This window comes from Protopterus annectens, chromosome 3.part1, assembly GCF_019279795.1.
Source record: "Protopterus annectens isolate FY-2018-M chromosome 3.part1, PAN1.0, whole genome shotgun sequence".
NCBI lineage: Eukaryota > Metazoa > Chordata > Ceratodontiformes > Protopteridae > Protopterus > Protopterus annectens.
The window spans coordinates 1856700258-1856720880 of record NC_056732.1 but is presented as its reverse complement, the minus strand read 5'-3'; the positions used below and the strand labels follow the sequence as shown (position 1 = coordinate 1856720880).

Genomic DNA, 20623 nt, shown 5'->3' with positions numbered 1-20623 from the left:
AATATGAAGGTAAGTAAAGAGAGGTAACAGTATATAATACATACAGACAGGTACAGGGCTGTACGAAGGGATCTGGAGGTGATTCCCTCAGGTAATTGGAAGGTAAGTAAAGAGAGGTAACAGTATATAATACATACAGACAGGTACAGGGCTGTACAAAGGGATCTGGAGGTGATACCCTCTGGTAATATGAAGGTAAGTAAAGAGAGGTAACAGTATATAATACATACAGACAGGTACAGGGCTGTCAAAGGGATCTGGAGGTGATACCCTCAGGTAATATGAAGGTAAGTAAAGAGAGGTAACAGTATATAATACATACAGACAGGTACAGGGCTGTACGAAGGGATCTGGAGGTGATACCGTCAGGTAATATGAAGGTAAGTAAAGAGAGGTAACAGTATATAATACATACAGACAGGTACAGGGCTGTACGAAGGGATCTGGAGGTGATACCCTCAGGTAATGGGAAGGTAAGTAAAGAGAGGTAACAGTATATAATACATACAGACAGGTACAGGGCTGTACGAAGGGATCCGGAGGTGATACCGTCAGGTAATATGAAGGTAAGTAAAGAGAGGTAACAGTATATAATACATACAGACAGGTACAGGGCTGTCCAAAGGGATCTGGAGGTGATACCCTCAGGTAATATGAAGGTAAGTAAAGAAAGGTAACAGTATGTAATACATACAGACACATACAGGCCTATCTGAAGGGATGTGAAGATGCTCATACAAGATAATAGGTACCTAAGCAGGCAGTCTGACAAAGCAGAAAAGAAGACAGGCAGAGAGATGACATGCACATGAAGAGACATTATTAGCATAAAAGAAAAAATGATAATCTCTGTATATGAACAGCTGGTATGGCCCTATTGGGAGTACTGTACGTGGTTCTAAAGACTTTGTTTCTACTAAAAGAGAGACAGGATGGAGGCAGTAAAGAGAAGGACACCACAAATGCTATATAATTTTTAGCAGAAGCTATATAAAGAAGGATTCAGGAGATTATGTATGTAGTGTATACTGTCACTTCTCATTACTTACCTGCCAATTATTAGACATGAGCACCTCCAGTTACACTGAAGTCACTTCACATAGCAAATTATTATGAATGATGGTGGATGATAATCTTATGTTCAATCTACATATACAAAACTACATAAAAAAAGCTCACCAAAAGTAAGGAATTTTTACACAGCCAAAAACTTTCTCACCAACACAACTAGAACTAAAACTGTACTTACCTCTACCTACCTCCTTCCCTCACTACTTTTGTGGTGCTCCCATCCTTAGAAACCTCCAGGCATCACAAAAAGCAAAACATGAACAATGCTATAATAAAGTGGATACATTTTCAGCAAATACCCATTTTAGAACGCATCAGTGTATAGGACGAAATAAACTAAATTAGTTAGAACTGCCTCATCAACTAACATCTACAGCTTCTTACCACATATAACATTATCCAGCATCCATCTGCTTGTCCACATTAAATACCATTCTACACAACTATGTTCTCAAGATGCCAACTTCATGCTTCTTAAGACAGAAGTGGCAAACTTTACGACACCCATGCTGATGGACAACAGAGGTACAACTGCTGAATCCTATACAAATGCACTTTATAAGCACTTACATGAGTGCATGGATCATGCAATCCCTAACAGAACCATGATGCTATCCTCCAAAAAAAGAAATTCAATCTGGTGGTCCCCTGCCATAAACAAACTCTACAACAGAAGAAAGAAGCTGTTGCAAAAAAAGAGTAAAATCCCATGATTGGAGGAACAGTAAGAAGCTGAGATCCCTTATAAAATCCGCCAAAGCTAGTTATGAAAACAAAATTGCCACTGATTCTAAAGACAACCACAAAGCATTCCATAGCTATGTCAAGAATCTCAATGGCAACACTCAGATCTGCTCTGAGTTACAGCACAATAGCACTAAATATACAGAACCAACTGATATTGCCAACATCCTGGCAGATAGGTTCAGTGCTAACTTTACCCCTCTCTCACACCCTAAAGGGCCCATCTCTATACCGGAAGAATGCAAAGTTCCTGTAATCACGGCGGCACAGGTAAAAGACACACTCTGCAAAGCCAAGAACACAGCATCCATGGGACCTGACAACATCCCAGGCTGCGTTCTACATGAACTACAGAACGAATTGGCACCCCACCTAAGTACCATGTTCAGTCATAGCCTCACCTCAGGCTTTGTGCCCACTGAATGGCGCACAGCAACGGTTATCCCACTCCACAAAGGGGGAGCCACCACAGACCCCGGGAACTACTGCCCCATTAGCCTGACAAGCCTGGTCTGCAAGGCTGTGGAACATACCATCATGGAACTTATAAACAATGACATTGGTAATCTCCAAACTCTGGACCCTACCCAGTTCGGGTTTGTAAAAGGCAGATCATGTAGCTGTAGATGAGGGTAAGGTGGTTCACACAGCCTATTTAGATCATGCCAAAGGCTTTCAACACCACCCCCACTCTGGAATTATAGATAAACTCACTAAACTAGGTATAAATCCCTATGTCACAAGATGGGTTGCTAACTGGCTCACTGATAGAACCCACACTGTGAAAGTAGCAGACTCTAAATCCAACTTCAGACCAGTGACAAGTGGAGTACTACAGGGTTCAGTCCTGGGTCCTCTCCTGTTTGGTATCTACTTCTCTGAAGTACAGGCTAACACAGAAGGTCTTTGGCTACCAAAATTCGCAGATGACTGAATACTAGGAGCCATAATCGAAACTCCTAACGATATGGGCACCATATAATAGGGCCTCACTGAGACAGATGTCTGGTGTCAAAGCCATGGCCTCAAGCTCAATGCCAAAAGGTGCACTGTCATCCCATTTGGTAAAAATTCTGTACCCATGCACTACCACATAGGTGGTAGTCTGCTTAACACCAAAAGTGTGAAAAGAGACCTTGGGACACAGGTGGACAGTAGTCTCTCCTTTGATAATCACATAAGTTCATAGGTTCATAGGTTCATAGATTAGTACTAGGCTATCAGCCCTAGGGCCTATACAAGCCTAGCCATAACAATCCCCTGGCTATTTCTTCCCACACTAGTTACTTCCCTGGACCCCTGTCTAGCAGGGCGACTGATGTAATCCCAGGGGTGAATTTCCTTTTTCCCATCCAATCGTCAAGGTTCTTTTGAAGAGGGCCAAAGAGGCACACTGCTTGACATGTATGGTATGCTTGACATCGCCACAGTAGTCAGAAAATCCTTCTAAGTGGCACACCTCATCACAAAAGGTTTCTCATCCAGGAAAAAAAAGGTCATTGTTCCCTTCTACTCATCACTTATTAGACCCATTATAGAGTACAATGCCCTTTTTGGTATGTACCTCACAAGACGTCTACAACAACTGGAAAGGCCGCAGAAATACCTCACAAAGAGGATTACCGGCCTCAAAGAGATGCCCTATGCAGACTGTCTCAAAAAACTTCAGCTTTACTCTGTCGCATATCGCCTTCTCAGAGGTGATCTCTGCCTAACATACAAAGCTATGTCAAACCCAGAGCTGTTGGACATGCTCCACTTAGAGAAATTCCAATCCCTCCAAGCTACATGCTCTAGGGACCTAAACCTTGTCAGCACAATAAACAGAACATGCTGGAGGGATAGATTTCTGTCCCAGAGACTTGCCATACTCTGGAACAAACTACCTATCTATATCAAACAAAGCTCCTCATTAGCACTCTTCAAGAAAAATCTTGATGATTGGATGGGAGATAGGAAATTCACCCCGGGGATCACTTCTGTGGCTCTGCTTGACAGGGGTACAGGAAAATAATTTTCTTGGGTGGCAAAAGCCAGGGTACCTTTTTGGCTAGGCTTATATAGGCTTCACTCACTTCCTTACTTCAATCAGTTTCTTTCCCCTGACCCTGTTTCTAAATATACCACTCTTAAGTTGAGGAGCAAAAAAAAAAAAACAAGAATCTCTTTTTCTTTTAAAAAACTGTAGCAAATTGATTGCTACAAGTGACTTGTTATAACTTATACCACACACACGAAGTAGAGTAGCTAGCACTTCAGTCCTAAATTCAAATGAAAATCAGTATCAGAATTCATTTTTGTACTGGTGTTCTGACAATCAGAAATGCCAGTACAGAAATGAATGCTGGAACTGCACAACCAATCTGAGTCTGCTGACTGTATCTCCTGACACCTTCTCCTGGAGTGGCTGCCCCTTTTACCTCACCCAAGCTACACTGCCAACACATTGGCACAATCTGGAGCTATAGGGTAGGTGACTCAAGGAAGATATAAAGATATATTATTTCACGGAAAGGGTGGTGGATGATAGGAGCAGTATTTCTGCAGAGATATTAACTGAATTCATGAATGCATGGGACAGATAAAATGTGATCCTTATGAGGCCCAAGCCTGAGGTGTGAGACAAAATCACAAACAGTTGAAGTAAAGGACTTGCAGTTAAAAAATATTCATTGGGTGAGACAAACATTCCTTGATTGCCATCAGAACTGATATTTAATTAACCTTTTTATTTTATTTTTATATAATTTTTATGCTGGGATGGCATTATGAACCTGTGATACTTAAACAAACTGAACCTCATCTCCACACATAAACCTTAAAAGTGTAAAACAACATTTCCATCCTCAAATCTATTCTAGCATGGATTTCTATTAATATCCCTTATGAGACCTTACTACTAGGTGATGTAAATCTCGACTGGCAAAAACTATACTCTACCTCTCCCTCCCTTCAAATCAATCTACACAGTTTCCATCAACTTATCACAACTCCTACTCGCTTCAACAACAATACCCAAGGTACCACCTTAGATCGGATTCTTACTTCTGACTCCACCCTATATCATGACCCCAGAGCCCTGCTCAACTCCCAAAGTGACCACCACCCTATCCAAGTCCAGCGTTACTCTTCCCAAATACCTAAATTCCACCATTTTAGAGAGTGTTACAACCTTTCTTCTTTCAATGCTGAAACCTTCAATAACAGGCTCACTTGCATAAACTGGTGCTTCCTTAAGTACCTCACTCTTAATGAAGCCATTCTACACTTTAATCGCATTTTTCTTGATATGCTTGACTCTTTATCTCTTCTTAGAAATGTGAGAATCAAAGCCAACTACTCACCTTGGCTCACCAAAAACACCCTATCTCTCATGAGAGAAAGAGACAAGAATTGGAAACAATGGCGAAAAACTAAATTGGCAACATTCCTATTAAAATATAAAGATCTAAGAAATCTAGCAAAAACAGCAATTAACAAAGACAAGAAAACTTACCTTTATAATCCCCAGTTCTCAAAAAGTCTAACCCCCAACAATTCTAGCATGCCATCAATAAAATCTTAAATCCAGGTCAACCTACAACCCCCAACTGCTACCCTAATAATTTGCCCTTAGAAACTGCCACCTTACTTAATACCCACTTCATTGAATCTATTTAAAAACTTACTCAGCCTTCCCAAAGCCATAACTACCGTCACACTCACTACACATGTAACACAACCCTTTTCTCTCTTAACCCCGTCTCCACAGCCTACATCAAGTCACTTTTACTAAAACTGAAACCTTGTTCTCCCTCTACTGATAACCTCCCTCCCCTCTTTCTTAAACTCTCTACTCATTCCATAGCCTGTCCTGGCTATATCCTAATAAATAGAGCTATCCAAGAGTTTACTGTCCCCGATATCTGGAAATCTTTCTACACCATTACATTTCACAATGGAGGTAACTCCACTGAGTCCTCTAACTACAGACCCACTGCCGTCCTATCTCCTCTATCCAAAATCCTTGAAAAAATGTATTCACAATCAGCTTTTAACTCACCTTATTAATGAAAATCTTCTGACCCCCGCTCAACATGGCTTTAGGCCACACCACAGCACCTCCACTGCCCTCCTATCCTTCACTACACTGTTGCTGAAACCACGGACAAAAACCTCCTTGTGTCTTGCCTCTTTCTCAACCTCTCTAAAACTTTCAATACTGTCTCCCATTCCAAGCTACTTACTAAGCATCATAACCTTAATCCCCCCCCTCTACTATTCACTGGTTTTCAAGCCATCTATCCAATAGACTCCAGTCTGTCAGATGGCAATCTGCTTGTTCCTCTTTCCTACCTATCCAAACTGGTGTCCCTCAAGGCTCCGTCCTTGGCCCCCTCCTATTCAACATCTTCACCAATCATCTTTACTCCTCCTGCAACACCTCTTCCCTCATAGAGTTCGCTGATGACTCTACTCTTATCTGTTCTGCTGACAACATCTCTAAACTTCTTTCTATCACCCAAAACTCCTTCTCATCTGTGGAAAAATGGCTCACAGAGCATCAACTTATACTCAACCCCCCCCAAAAAAAAACAAGCTCCTAGTGTTTCTCCCCAAAAGTCTCCACTACCTTAAATCCACCTTTACTATTTCTTCGCTAGATAACATTCTCATCAAAGCTGAGCCTCACACTAAGTTACTGGGTACAATAATCGATGACCAACTCAAATTTGACATCCATATCCAACACTGTATCAAAAAACTAACATGAAGCTGGGTCTTCTCTACAGGAATAAGAAATTTCTTGCTCCCAACTCCAAACCCACCCCTGCCCAAGCCTATCTCCTTCCATGTCTCCTCTACGCCTACCCTATCCTAACTCACCTCCAGTCAAACTTTCTCTCCAATCTACAACAAGCTTACAGTAACATAGCCAGATTCTCTAGTAACCAACCTTATAAATCCTATCATTGCATTGCCCTGAAACAGCTTTAATGGCTAGAATTCCCCCAGCTCTTACTACTTGCCCAACTGTAGCTGACACACTCCCTACTCAACAAACCGCTAGCCTGCCCATTACTCTCCACCTTAGTACCCCTTATACCCCAACCTGGTCTTGTCGTAGTTCCAACCAGCACCTTCTAGACATCTATAAACCCAACCGAACTTATGGTAAACTCCTGTGTAAACACTCTGTGTTCCATGCATGGAATAGGCTAGCACCTCACATTCATAGCATCACTAGTTCCAGCTGCTTTAAAACTGAAGTCAAGCACTACTTTCTGAGCTCAAAGGCCTGTCCTTGCCTAAATCCTCCATAATCTGCATTTTCCTTGTTTTTGTTTTCACTACTTGTCTACGTCTAATAATTCAATGACTAATGTGCTCACTAGACAATACTACATTCATAGGTTCCTAGGATGATACCGGGCTACTGGCCCAGAGGCCCTTATAAGCCTGGCCAAGAATTTCGCCCATGTTCCCTCAAGTCAGCACCATTATGCTACTTGGGAAACATATGGCATTATTGTAAATACTTCAATGTACAAGTTGTATTTGCTTCCTTTTGTTTTATTTTTATTGCAGTTATTCGTTTCACCTTATTACTGCATATGTAATTTTGTATTGCTGTACTGTTCTTCATGGGTTTTGTATATTGCCTACTGTGTTATCTTTTTATGTTTGTATTTTGTGTGGAGGCATGCGTGAATGGGCGTGCCTTCGTTAAAGGTTGTGCGTCAGAGCTGGTAACTCGGCACGTAAAAATCCATTACCAAACATTAGCGGACCAGAGTTCTGCTGTGGCGACCCCTAACCAGGATAAGCCGAAAGACACAACAACAACAACAACAACATTGATGGAGCTTTTCTCCTCAGGTCTGCACTGAATATGGGCCATTGACTCAGTTGGACTAACCCGTTTAACAAATGTCAAATAAATTTATTTATTATTTATTTATTTAACATGTGTTTGCCGGGAAAGTCCGACTGGATACAGGTTCTTTTTCAGCAGAGGCCGAAGGAGAAAAACTCCATGAGTAACAGTAAATTTTCATGCACACATTACAATAATCAATAAAGTATAAAGTAAACAAAATGTAGTATACATAAGAACATGCACATTTGTTACATCTTGACAACAAAACCTAGGGTTTGAACGTAGCTAGTAGAGAGGGTGGCCTAATCGTTAAGCTGTTTGCCTTACAAACACAAGGTGCAGAGTTTGAGTCTTACAAGGGATAATTGGCTAGGCTTAAAATGACTTGCAAGGGCAGTTAACCTAGTAGTACTATTTGTAAGTATGACTTATGTCAAGATATAAGGTTAAGACAGGTCAGTAAGAACAAAGGATTAAACACCAGTGGAGAAATTGGATATGTTTTGGGTATACTGTAATGTATCAGAGTATTCATGAGGGGTTAGTACAGGAACATAGCTCCTTATTTTTTAGATAAGCTTTAAGTGATGGCTTAAAGTGTTTTAAAGTGGTTGAATAACAAATAAATAAAAGTGATTATATAGCTATTAAGAATAACAAGGCAGTATATACTGACCATGAAGCATATCTCTTAACACAAGAATCAGGTATAAATGAAAAAATAATATGGGGTAAAGGCCAAAATTAATCAGGGACAGATTTTAAATGCTGTTCTTAGAAACTTTGTGCAGTAACAGGTTTTGCTTTAGTATGCATTTTTTGAAGGATATGAATTCTGAAACAAAAATATATGCCATAATTTAGTGATTGCAGTCCTCAAGAATTTGCTAGAAAATTACAAATCATATGAGGAACAGACCAAATTATGAGCCAAAAGCAGGGACAGACATTAAGTGAAATAATGACCGTTATGAGTTCTGCAGTACTGGGTGGGCTAGCCTATCTTATTAAATATTTAAAGAAATCCCGCCCTGCTGTACTACCTCACATCTTTATCTTATGAATATTAATACACTCATCAGCATGGGTTGGGGGCACATTTCACTGAGGGACAAACAGGAAGTGTTTGCTTACAAAGAAATAGTTGAAAGTAATGTTGCAGTGTATGTAGCAGAAAATAAAAGAAATAGATTTGTCTGTTTATTGCTCTTGGTTTTATCCCTTAAACCAGTTGCTGTTTGACTTCCTAAACAAGTCTGTCTTGTGGGAGTGTAGTCTGAATTAAGGCATCATGAAGCTGGAGGTAAGAACTTTCTGAGCTGACGAGAAAACTTCCTTTCTGTGGATGTCTGGCCTTTGTTCTTCTTACTCCAAACTGTGAAAGACAGCAGGAATTGTGTTTATGAACAGCCAGGTTTGTTTTGGCAGTGTGATCATGAAACTGAAAGTGACAAATTATCAGCTGCAGAAGGAGCTAGTTTGTGTCAATTAAATGTCCTTTGTATATCTAATCCAGAAGTGTAATGTGCAGCATATGTTCTTTTTAACTCTGATGTTTGTGCTAGTGGGGACAATAATTAGGATCACAAAGCTCTCTGGGTAGAAATGTTAAGTGTACTGGGAAGTGTTTATTTATTTTTTTTTTGAATGGATACTGTATTTGTTTTAAAGGAGCAGTACCAGGTAATTCAGAAATTATAAACAGATCCGAGCTGTAGTTCCTTGACAGAAGAAATGGAGTTCAGTCTATTTCGCTTCTGATGTTACTGCTGTTAGGTGTTGTTTTTAGCTGATTTATCTGTATGAGTATAAGTTTTCTGTAGGACGTAATGTCATTTTCCAGAACCATGCAGTTTGCAGCCGTGTAGTATATTATAGATTTTTTTCTAGGCGGTGATCCAGAACTTAAAAGACATAAAGAAATCCTAGCTGCATGTGTGAACCAGTTAATTAATTTACATTTTGTAAAATGCATATCATACAAGAGAAAGGCTCTAGGAGTAATTGTTAGACTTAACACAGTTGTTAGTTAGTGAGCATGCTGAAAGTTACAAGTAATTCCAAAGAAACAGACTTTGCTTCCTGCATTTCTTTTAATTTTCTTTTTTGAAAAAAAAATGCTGTAACTTTTGCCTTGTCATCTGGCTTATTGATATATCATTCTTGCCACATCTCCAGTGTTGGCATGTGTACAGCTTTCTTTTTTTTCACTTAATGGATCACTTACCATAGCACACATACATAACTACGGGAAGAGGTTAGAAAATAGTAGTTCTAAGTACAAGAAAGAAACCCTAACAAGCTTTTCCAGGTGTATTAACAGTCTGGAGTAAATTTGTTGTCATTCTGTGATGCAAGACTACAGGAAAATAAGTATTTTCAAAGTAGATTGAAAGCCTCAAGTCAGGCTACCTGGGAGTCCGTATTAAGTTATGAATGAGAGTTGTGTTATCTCACCCCAAAATGTGCACAGTAGTACTTTAAAATGGCTGTAAACTTTCTTTAGAGCATATTATAGTTTACTGTTTATTCCAAGCAGTAGCAACTCTAGTGGTAAAAAATTCTCTTAGCATTAATATTGTAGTTCTCATGGTCTGTACGAAAGCTGTCATTCTGAGTCCTTTATGTGTGAGAGATAAACCTAATCCCCAAACTGATAAAAGCTGATCAATTTTGTACTTGTGAAACAGAATCAAGTCAACTTTATATTGCCTATATGCAAATTTAGCATTCTTAGTCTTCAGGATATGGAAGAATTTTAAGACCTACAATCTTCTGTAAAATGTTTTTATATTCTCTCTAGTCTGCAAATATATGTTGGCACATGTAAGCAAAAGGCTGCACAGAACTCTGAATCATTGTTACATTAAAGATTGTGGACAGAATCATCTTCAGGATTGTTCTCATAGAACAATAACTGTTTCTGATAATCATATTTATATTAGAAGCAAAATATAGTGTTTTGTTAATTGTAATACCTAGATTTTTAGTTTGTAGTATAATAGCCAAAATGACATCATTCAGTGTATATGAAAATCGGAGGTTATGAACACCAAAGTGCATAATCAGTGAGTTTTTGCTATTAAGTTGTACAGAGTTCCCATTAGCTAAGATGTACAGTGCATTTAACTTACCTTGTAAATCTTGATGATCACTGATTAAGTTGGTAACTAATACTTCCATTTTTGAGTCATCAACAAAGTTTGCTATCCAGTGGTGATTAGCATATGAAGTTGTTTGCATAAAGGTATTAAACAAAAATGCACCAAACAGTGAGCCATGTGGTACTCCCCTGTGAAGTGAATAAAATCTAGACATAACGTTCCTGGCCCCAACTTGACAAGATCTTTGATTTAAACACTTTCTAAACCATAACACAATGCAAGGATGCCAATAAATGTAGTCTTTCTACAACAGTTAAATGAGGAATGGTATCATATGCTTTTGACATGTTGAGTTACCATTGTCAGTGGCATCAATGGCACGGACGTTTGGCTTAATGGTTAAGGTGTTTACCTTATAGACACAAGGTGCAAGGTTTGATTCTCACATGGGGTAGTTGGCTAGGCTTAAAATGGCTCACAAAGTCAGTCAGTCTGGTACTAGTCTATGAACCTATAATCTATGACAGGCGTATACATATTTACAAATGTTGCTAGACAGCACTTCTCATTAAATCCCTGCTGAAAAATATCAAATCCTTAATTCCATGATGAAATATAGCAGCTTCTTGAGAAATATATCAAGATGCAAAACTCAGTATTGCACTCTCAAAGCATTTTCTGTTTATTGATATCGAACTTATAGGTGTATAACTCTGTGGATTTAAAGTGCCTTCACCTTTGTATAATGGGGTGACTATTGCAGTTTTTCATTGGACAGGTGACTATTGCAGTTTTCCATTGGACAGGTGACTATTGCAGTTTTTCATTGGACAGGTGCATATCCATTTTCCAGATCGCCTTGGAGCAAACGTATTAAGCAGGCGCAGATGGTTTCTTTTCTCTTACACATAAACTACCAACTGAAGCCCTCCAGACCAACAGTAGAGTCCTTTTCAATTTTACTTGGTGCTTATACCTGTTCTGTGGGGTATCTAGGGTATGGTTCAGTCCTGTTCATAACCAGTTTCTCATCAATATTCTTAATCATAATTTCAATTATGTGAAATACATTTGCAAACAATTGTACTCTACTGTTATTCTCTGTGTCCTGTTGCTAATCTTCTTCAAGAGTCGACACTATTGGTTTTGTCTTTCAAGAAATTCCTGGCATGTTTATAAAACTTTTTCTTATCACATGTTTAGATAGACAAAATGTTTCATAATAGGCTGCTTAAAAAGCCTTAGGTGATGAAATATATCTAAATCTATTAAGTTGGGTGAGAAACGTTTTGTAACTATTCCACTGATGTTTGTTTTGAGCCAAACTTATAAATATAGCTATTCTGTCAAGACATATTAAATGTATGCCTATCAGTTACTTGTACAGAGGCACGTTGTAAAGTAACTGCATCAGTTTTTTTTTCTAAACACTTATGACATAGGCCAATTTACATTCATATAAAGGTAATCACACTATAATTAACTTGACAAACATTTTACATCACATATATTGCTGTACATCATATGACGTAAGCAACATTACATAAATTATTCAATTCCTGCCTTTTATTAATAAGAAATATTTTTATGAAACTATAGCTTAGTACATAAGCAGTCATACAGTTATATAATTGAAAACAAAACGAGCTATGTAATGTTTGACTGAAAAAGATTGGGTAGATTATAAGTGATGTATAATGTTTGCAATTGGGAGTGTGACAGTATGGTTTGTGATTAAAATGTTTGTAACTAGGATTGTGTCAGTGTGGTTTGTTTTCATTTATAGTAATGACATCAGTTTTGTTCTACACTTTAGTGTTTGTAATTCTGATTCTTCTTTCCACTTGGCAAGATGGGGTTGGATTAATGGTTAAGGTGTTTACCTCACAGACAAGAGGTTCAGAGTGAGAGAAGATGATGAGGCTTAAAATGATTTTGGAGAGCAGATAGCCTAGTACTTACCTATGAACTTACTGCACACTCATAGCTACATTTGTAAAACAGTCTCATTAAAGGTGTAGTGTTTGTATTTCCTTCGTGAGATATAAGTACTCTACACTTAATAGGTACGTGGTCTTCATTTACAAAGAGGGACCAAGATGAAACATCAAGAACTGTTGATTCGAGGGGTGGACTTTTAGAACCCAGTACAGAGAGGGGTTTCTTTGCTTCATGTATATTCTCACAGGCTGAAATTCCACTCTTGTTCTGTGAATCCTGTCATTATGAAACCCCAAGAAATATGTTACTGATAACTGATTATCAAAACTGAACTTATAAATAATTATTGTTTCAAATAGAAATAATTTACTTATTATGGTGGTGATGATGGCGGTGATGATGATGATGGTGATGATAATGGATGATGGTGATGGTGGTGATGATGGTGATGTTGGTGATGATGGATGGTGATGATGATGGTGATGATTGTGGTGATGATGATTGTGGTGATGATGATGGTGATGATGATGGTGATGTTGATGATGATGGTGGTGATGATGATGGTGATGGTGGTGATGATGATGGTGATGGTGGTGATGATGATGGTGATGGTGGTGATGACTTCCAGTTATGGAGATTTGTAACAAAACTGTACATTACATTCTCCTAGACTTATTCTTGACATGTGAGCTTCCTTCAGTGTTAAACTCCTACATAAAAAGAAACAGAACATATTCTTAGTGACAGAAACATTACCCTGATGGTTACTGGGCCCATAAAGCCAGGCTAGGCGACAAACTATTGCTGACTGCTTGACCTTATCATAGCCAGTCATTGACTAGAGGTTAGATCTTTGGATTTTTAACCCATTTATTAATGGACCTTGCACCTGCTAAGAGGGCTTTTAACAAAGTATTTATGAACATAATTACACTAGTCATAACAAGGATAAGATCATTTTATAAGTGCACTGTTTTACGTGCTTACTTTAAAAGATTTTTATTTCAAATGTGGTTGATTTAGATTTACATGGAGGTGATTGAAATAGTTGATCTTTTTTTTTTTATTTCTGTGCAGTACCACTTTGTAATTACATTGTATAAATATTCTATAATATATCCTAATTTGATCATATTGATATAGAGTTAAGAAGTAGAGACTATGATAATAATTTGAAATGAAAAGAATTGTTTTGGCAGCTTTTTCTGAATTTGTTTAAAATGAGCACATTAATGTAAAATATGAATTAAAAGCACAAACCGTAAGATATTGGTTGTGTTTTTAAAATGATATTAGTTTATATTTTAAGTGGTCACGTGATTATAGTCACATGTTTAGAGTTAAGTAATTAGTGAGTATATTGTGTATTTGGTATTCTGATGAAGTTTGACGACTGAGTGAACAAAAGCATCTAATGATTTTTTTTTTACTTTCCATTGTCGATGGTTATTTAGTTTAATTGTTGGCTGATTTGTCACTGTACCTGTTTGAGTGTCCTTTTTTCTGTTTGGTGTGTTACTTTACTTTGCAAAGTATGAATAAAATGTGTAAGATACAAATCCCTTTTTCAGTTAATTAAGGACTGTGTTATAATGCACAAACTGCCACAATAAACCTCAGTAAAACAAACATACTTTTCTAAATCTTATAAAAAAAAATGTAGTATCTTTTTTTTTTGTTCTGCACAATCAGTGTACCCTTCTTAACTTTCAGATAGGTTTGCATATACACAACATTGATACTGTGTATCAGGTCACAGTGATGTTTATAGTTACATTGTATGTAGTTAGGATGCCCTATCAGATGATTGGAACGCCGCTTCCGCGAATACGAAATGATTGACATGTATTGCACGAGCTACGTAAACGCCGAACGTCCAAAACAGAGAAATCCGAAATGTCAAAGTGTTTTGGTTGGCCCATCTACGGTATAGCTCCGTAAGGTAAATGTGTGATAGTTATGGACCTTAGGGTAGGGTTTGGGTTAAGGTAAGTGTATAGATAGGTAATATATGTAAGATTTAGTGTAGTGTTAGAAGTAGGGTTTTGTTAAATGTATTTATGTGTATTATTTATTTTGTTTGGGTATATCTCCTTAGGGGAAGTGTGCAGTAGTTATGGACCTTAGGGTTAGGGAGGGGTTAAGGATAGTGCATAGATAGTTGATGTATGTGGAGTTTAGTGTAGGGTTAGAAGTTGGGTTTTAGTGCTTTACTTTAGGGTTAAGAGTAGGGTTTGGTTAGTGTATGTATGTGGTTTATTTACTTTGTTTGGGTAGGTAGTATGTAGTGGGTGGTGGGGTTGGCCGACTATGACCGTTCGATGTTTTAAATTTCGCGGTTTAGTGCGTTCGGTCTATTCGTGGTTCGATTAATATGTGCCGCTCTTTTGGTATTCACTGAAATAGATTTTCGCAGAAATGATATAGAGCCGTAGTTAGAACTCCTACACAATACTGGTCTCTAATTTCATGTGCTTAGTGTTTCTGTGCCTGTAGAGATTGGGTCATATCTGATAAGGAACACATAGTCCAGTAGACGTACCCATTTAACACATGAGTGAAGAAAAGAAGGATAAATAAACAAGTATGCAAAAACAATCTAGGAAGGGCACTAAATTCTCATGTTTTATAATGTGGCAGTTTGTGATGCTGGGGGAGATCTAACAGAGTTATGAAGTTGGGGTTGAGAAATGCTGAGCAGTGAACATGTGGAGAGACGATGTTGGTGTCTTTGTACTGATCTTATTTATTGTTCTGCTTCCTAACATGGCTGAGTGAGGTGTAGTTACCATGAAGAGCAGGAAGGACTGGATACCACCGATACAACTAGTGACGTTAAATACAGAACATCAAAACAATGACGCCTAACCAACACTGTCATGTTAAGTTGGTGAACAGTATAAAACTGCCTGTATGATGCAATTTATTTGCATTTCTTAAGTGCTTTTGACAATATCATATATGATACATTAATTATTTAAGCTAGGTATTTCAGATACAGTCCTGAGATGGATCTGTGGGTGATTAAAAATAATGATCAGCTAGGAAAAGTACCATCAGGAACGTGTCATAGGGGCATATGGATACATAGGCTAGGAAAAGTACCATCAGGAACGTGTCATAGGGGCATATGGATACATAGGCTAGGAAAAGTACCATCAGGCATGGGGCATATGGATACATAGGCTAGGAAAAAGTACCATCAGGAGTCAGGGGCATATGGATACATAGGCTAGGAAAAGTACCATCAGGAACGTGTCATAGGGGCATATGGATACATAGGCTAGGAAAAGTACCATCAGGGGCATATGGATACATAGGAAAGTACCATCAGGAGCGTGTCACATGGATACATAGGGTGTCATAGGCATATGGATACATAGGCTAGGAAAAGTACCATCAGGAGCGCAGGGCATATGGATACATAGGCTAGGAAAAGTACCATCAGGAACGTGTCATAGGGGCATATGGATACATAGGCTAGGAAAAGTACCATCAGGAACGTGTCATAGGGGCATATGGATGTATAGCAGGTTATATATATCTAGACATGGGTAAGAAAGTAGAATTTATTGAACAAAATAATGCACTATGTAGTATAGTGCACAGCAATTTAGGTACTTATTGTAAAATTTGCTTAGTCATGTTGCCTGTCTTTAAAAGAACATATCTGGAGTCCCCAGCTTCATTATTTTCACATCCTTAGTAAAACACAGCAAAAATAAAAGTTAAAAGCACAAAAGGCACTAAAAACACGAGAGAGAAATTTAACGGGTTAAATCTTGACAATTTGTGCCTGTCATATTTTGCAAGCAGAACTGATTCTTGTATACAAAATAATACATGACTTGTTTTAAAAGAGAGGTCTGCCATATGATGATGACTTTCCTATTAAATCCAATGTCTCTATCCCAGATTGTTGAAGTGAACAAATTGTAAAGGTGTTCATAGTTGTGTGCTGTACTGCAAAGTATACTGGAGTACTTTTTACCTGGAGTGTTTTTATTTCCTCCTGGCATTTTGGGGAATGTGGTTAAGAAGACCCCCACACACACACACACACACACACACACTTGGGGTTACAAATGACTTGCCCTCCTGCAGGAATCAAAATAGCTTTTGGACTGTTACTCAGTTGGTAGTTAGTGTGTCAACATCTCATGGGGGATCCATTTAAAATCCTAAACTTAACGAAAACATATCAGTTAATGTAGAATTAAAAGCAAAAGAAAAAAACTAACCACTGGCCTTTTTGTCTGTAACAGTTAAAAATGTCAGGACTCACAATACAGAGTCACATAATATGCAGAGTGAATAACCAAACATCTGGGCTTAGATATATTAAGTCTGAGAGTGACATTTCACAGAATATTCCCTTTTCTCTCACGTATGGCAACATCAGAGTTGGGATAGATAAGTTGAGGGTTGTAGAGGCGAGCAACTGACAGGGGGTGAGAAGAGTGATTGTTCTATATTCCATCTTCTCCTATATTGTTTTAGTCGTTGTGTTTTGGGTCTCTGCATTGTTAGTCTCAACATTTTAATAAGGAGAAGGTTTTCTGACCAAATTGTGAAGATCTGCAATAAATTAGCAATAGATACAGCTTTAAGAATCTTTAAAGCTGAGAAAGATGAAGAAATGAGCAAAAACGAAATGCGGTACATATTGTGAGGCTAAATGAATATATTGTCATCCTCAAACAACCTGAACTTCCAACTTCTTGTTAAGTCAGTGGAGTTGAGGGAGCCCCCACCACTGATTGTTTCAGCATCTCCGCCTAAGTGGGGAGGCAGCCACATGAACTTTGCTATATAAGGTTAGATGCTGAGCAGTTCAAAGTCTCTTATTAATTTGGTGAAGGCAGCAGATTGCTGTCTGAATCGCCTTTTGGTGTGTAGCAGTCCCTGGGGGAAACACTTATTTTTTGACATTTGATTACCTGGAAAGATCGACTGGGTAGAAGCTCATTTTCAGTGGAGTTCCAGGGAGAAAAGCTCCAAATTATTACAAAACATTTTAAGAACAATAATTACATAATCTTCAAAAATAAATCAAAAAACGTGCAGTTTAAATAATTATAACAAATTAAACATAATATAAAAAATGTGAAAGAACCAAAATGTACACGGACTCCTTGCACCAACAAAACCACCAGATAATTAAAATCTGAACGCAAATATATTATTTTTAACAAGCGTTTTCGCCACTAAATGGTGTGGCTTCTTCAGAGAAAAACACTGACAATAATGTCATTTGCACGCTCAATTTAAATAAGAAGCTTAAAGGAAATGACATCACATTAATTAAAAACCATTCTGTACACGTCTGCATGGAATTAATGTAATACGTAAATCTTGTTACAGAAATAGTATAACCCAGTGATAACTTATTATCACAAGTTAGGTTCAATCACCAAAGAATGAATTGTACAAACATATATGTAAAAACAGTTATAACTGTTTAGGCAGTAAAATAACAATCCAGTTCAATGACTTTAATTACAAAGCAGTCTTCTGTTCATTGTCACCTAATATGATCAATGAACTTTAAAGTCAAAACAAAAAATCGTTGACAGAAAAACTGTATATAGAATATATTGTATAAAATAGTATAGCAAAGTGTATTAAAAGTGTCTAGTTTAATACTAAATGAAAATAACAAAATACGAGTAAACACTCGTCAAGTAACGTAAGTAAAACACTAAAAATGAATGTATAAAAAATGTCAAAAAATATATATCACCGACTCACATAACAAAATAACAAGGTGCACCTAATATGTGAAACTAAGTACACTACCTTAAATAGCTCCTAATTCTCAAAACTGCAGAAATATTGCAGTTTTCATTGAGACCCGGATAGCAAAAAGCTGAGAACGGACGCTTTTTGCTATCCGGGTCTCAATGAAAACTGCAATATTTCTGCAGTTTTGAGAATTAGGAGCTATTTAAGGTAGTGTACCAGTTTCACATATTAGGTGCACCTTGTTATTTTGTTATGTGAGTCGATATATATTTGACATTTTTATACATTCATTTTAGTGTTTTACTGCTATTTGACAGTGTTTACTATTGTTATTTTCATTTAGTATTAAACTAGACACTTTTAATACACTTTGCTATACTATTTTATACAATATATTTTATACACAGTTTTTCTGTCAATGATTTTTTGTTTTGACTTTAAAGTTCATTGATCATATTAGGTGACAATGAACAGAAGACTGCTTTGTAATTAAAGTCATTGAACTGGATTGTTATTTTACTGCCTAAACAGTTATAACTGTTTTTACATATATGTTTGTACAATTCATTCTTTGGTGATTGAACCTAATTTGTGATAATAAGTTATCACTGGGTTTTACTATTTCTGTAACAAGATTTACGTATTACATTAATTCCATGCAGGCTTGTACAGAATGTTTTTTAATTAATGTGATGTCATTTCCTCTAAGCTTCTTATTTAAATTGAGCGTGCAAATGACATTATTGTCAATGTTTTTCTCTGAAGAAGCCACACCATTTAGTGGCGAAAACGCTTGTTAAAAATAATAAATTTGCGTTCAGATTTTAATTATCTGGTGGTTTTGTTGGTGCAAGGAGTCCGTGTACATTTTGGTTCTTTCACAGTGGTCTTGGTTTTGTCGTTTTATAATATAAAAAATATTGGCTAAGAATCAATACAAGGTGCATGACAAATATTCAGAGAAATTGTAGACACTTTGTAGAGAAATTAAAGGTAAGTTAGTCTAATACAAATAGGAATGACAATATAATGTGAGGGAAAACAGGCTGGGTATTAGGCAGCAAGACCCCCCCCCCCGATAAGATATTGCCCCATATGAACCTGGTGCAGTACAGTGACTGGGTCCCATGTCTGTTGCATTGTGGATGTTCACTTAGACGACCAAGTTCAGTCCAGCCCGTAATTTAATTGGGACAGGCGGTGACTGGACGCTACTGAATTATTGTCTGCTGCATCAGTGTAGAAGTGGGTAGTGGATACTGAGACACACTGAAAGAAAGCCTGGAGTAGGCTTTCGACATCCCTTCTGTTTTTATCATTGCCTGTTGAAAGAGAATAAATGTTCCAGAAATTATTTGACAGTTAATTAAAATGTTCAGAAACATGTTTGGTTTCTCACCTGATTCCATAAGATGAAATTGTTATAATAAGTACTTAATAGCTCCCTGTTGAAGGGCAGACCTCTTCCTCTTAGGCTGTCCGTTATTCAAGCCTTCATAACCACTCTCTTTTACCATTAACTTTATACCAACTAGATCAGTACCCACCTACAGCTTCAGAAGCCTTGACCATTGTAGGTCTGTGATGTTACTCCCTTAATCCAAACTGCACACCTCCAACTGGTCTTTCTCTATTTTGGGCCCTAAATGATGAGAATCTCCTCCCCCGCCTCACACACACACACACACACACACACACACACACACACACACACACACACACACTATTAAGGATGCCTCCTGTTATTGAAACATTTGTCAGTTTTCAAAGGCCCATCTGGTTGTCCAGTGTAAATGTACAGGCTTCAAAGCAGAGGGTATAAAACATAATTATTCCTCCTTCCTTCTCATCGTACACCACTGTCAAGTCAAAATTTGCTCCATTTCTTTAACATACTAATCCTGCATCTCACACTTTCCCATAGCCATCACGTTCCCCAAATCATTGCATTTATGTCACTTTCTGTTTTTACTCTTGACATGTTTTGTTTAATTAAACATATTATCTATGTACCTTTTATACACATGACAACAGTACAGAAGAAATGTTAGAGAGTTCAGTAGTACATAAGTGTACAAGAGCTTGGCCTAATATTATAAGAGAACTGGTATTACAAAGTTATTTTAAAAAATATGAAAAGTAATAATTGTAGTAGATC

General features: G+C 37.6%; 1 protein-coding gene across 1 annotated transcript in view; it reads left to right on the top strand.

Moving 5' to 3' along the window:
• The first annotated feature begins 8803 nt into the window (after positions 1-8803).
• Positions 8804-20623, top strand: part of LOC122798768 (gastrula zinc finger protein XlCGF26.1-like) — a 95902-nt gene continuing 84082 nt past the window's right edge. Inside the window, exon 1 of the mRNA XM_044067879.1 lies at positions 8804-8978. Coding sequence (XP_043923814.1) covers positions 8967-8978 — 12 coding nt within the window. The 5' untranslated portion in view covers positions 8804-8966. The remainder of the gene's footprint in view (positions 8979-20623) is intronic.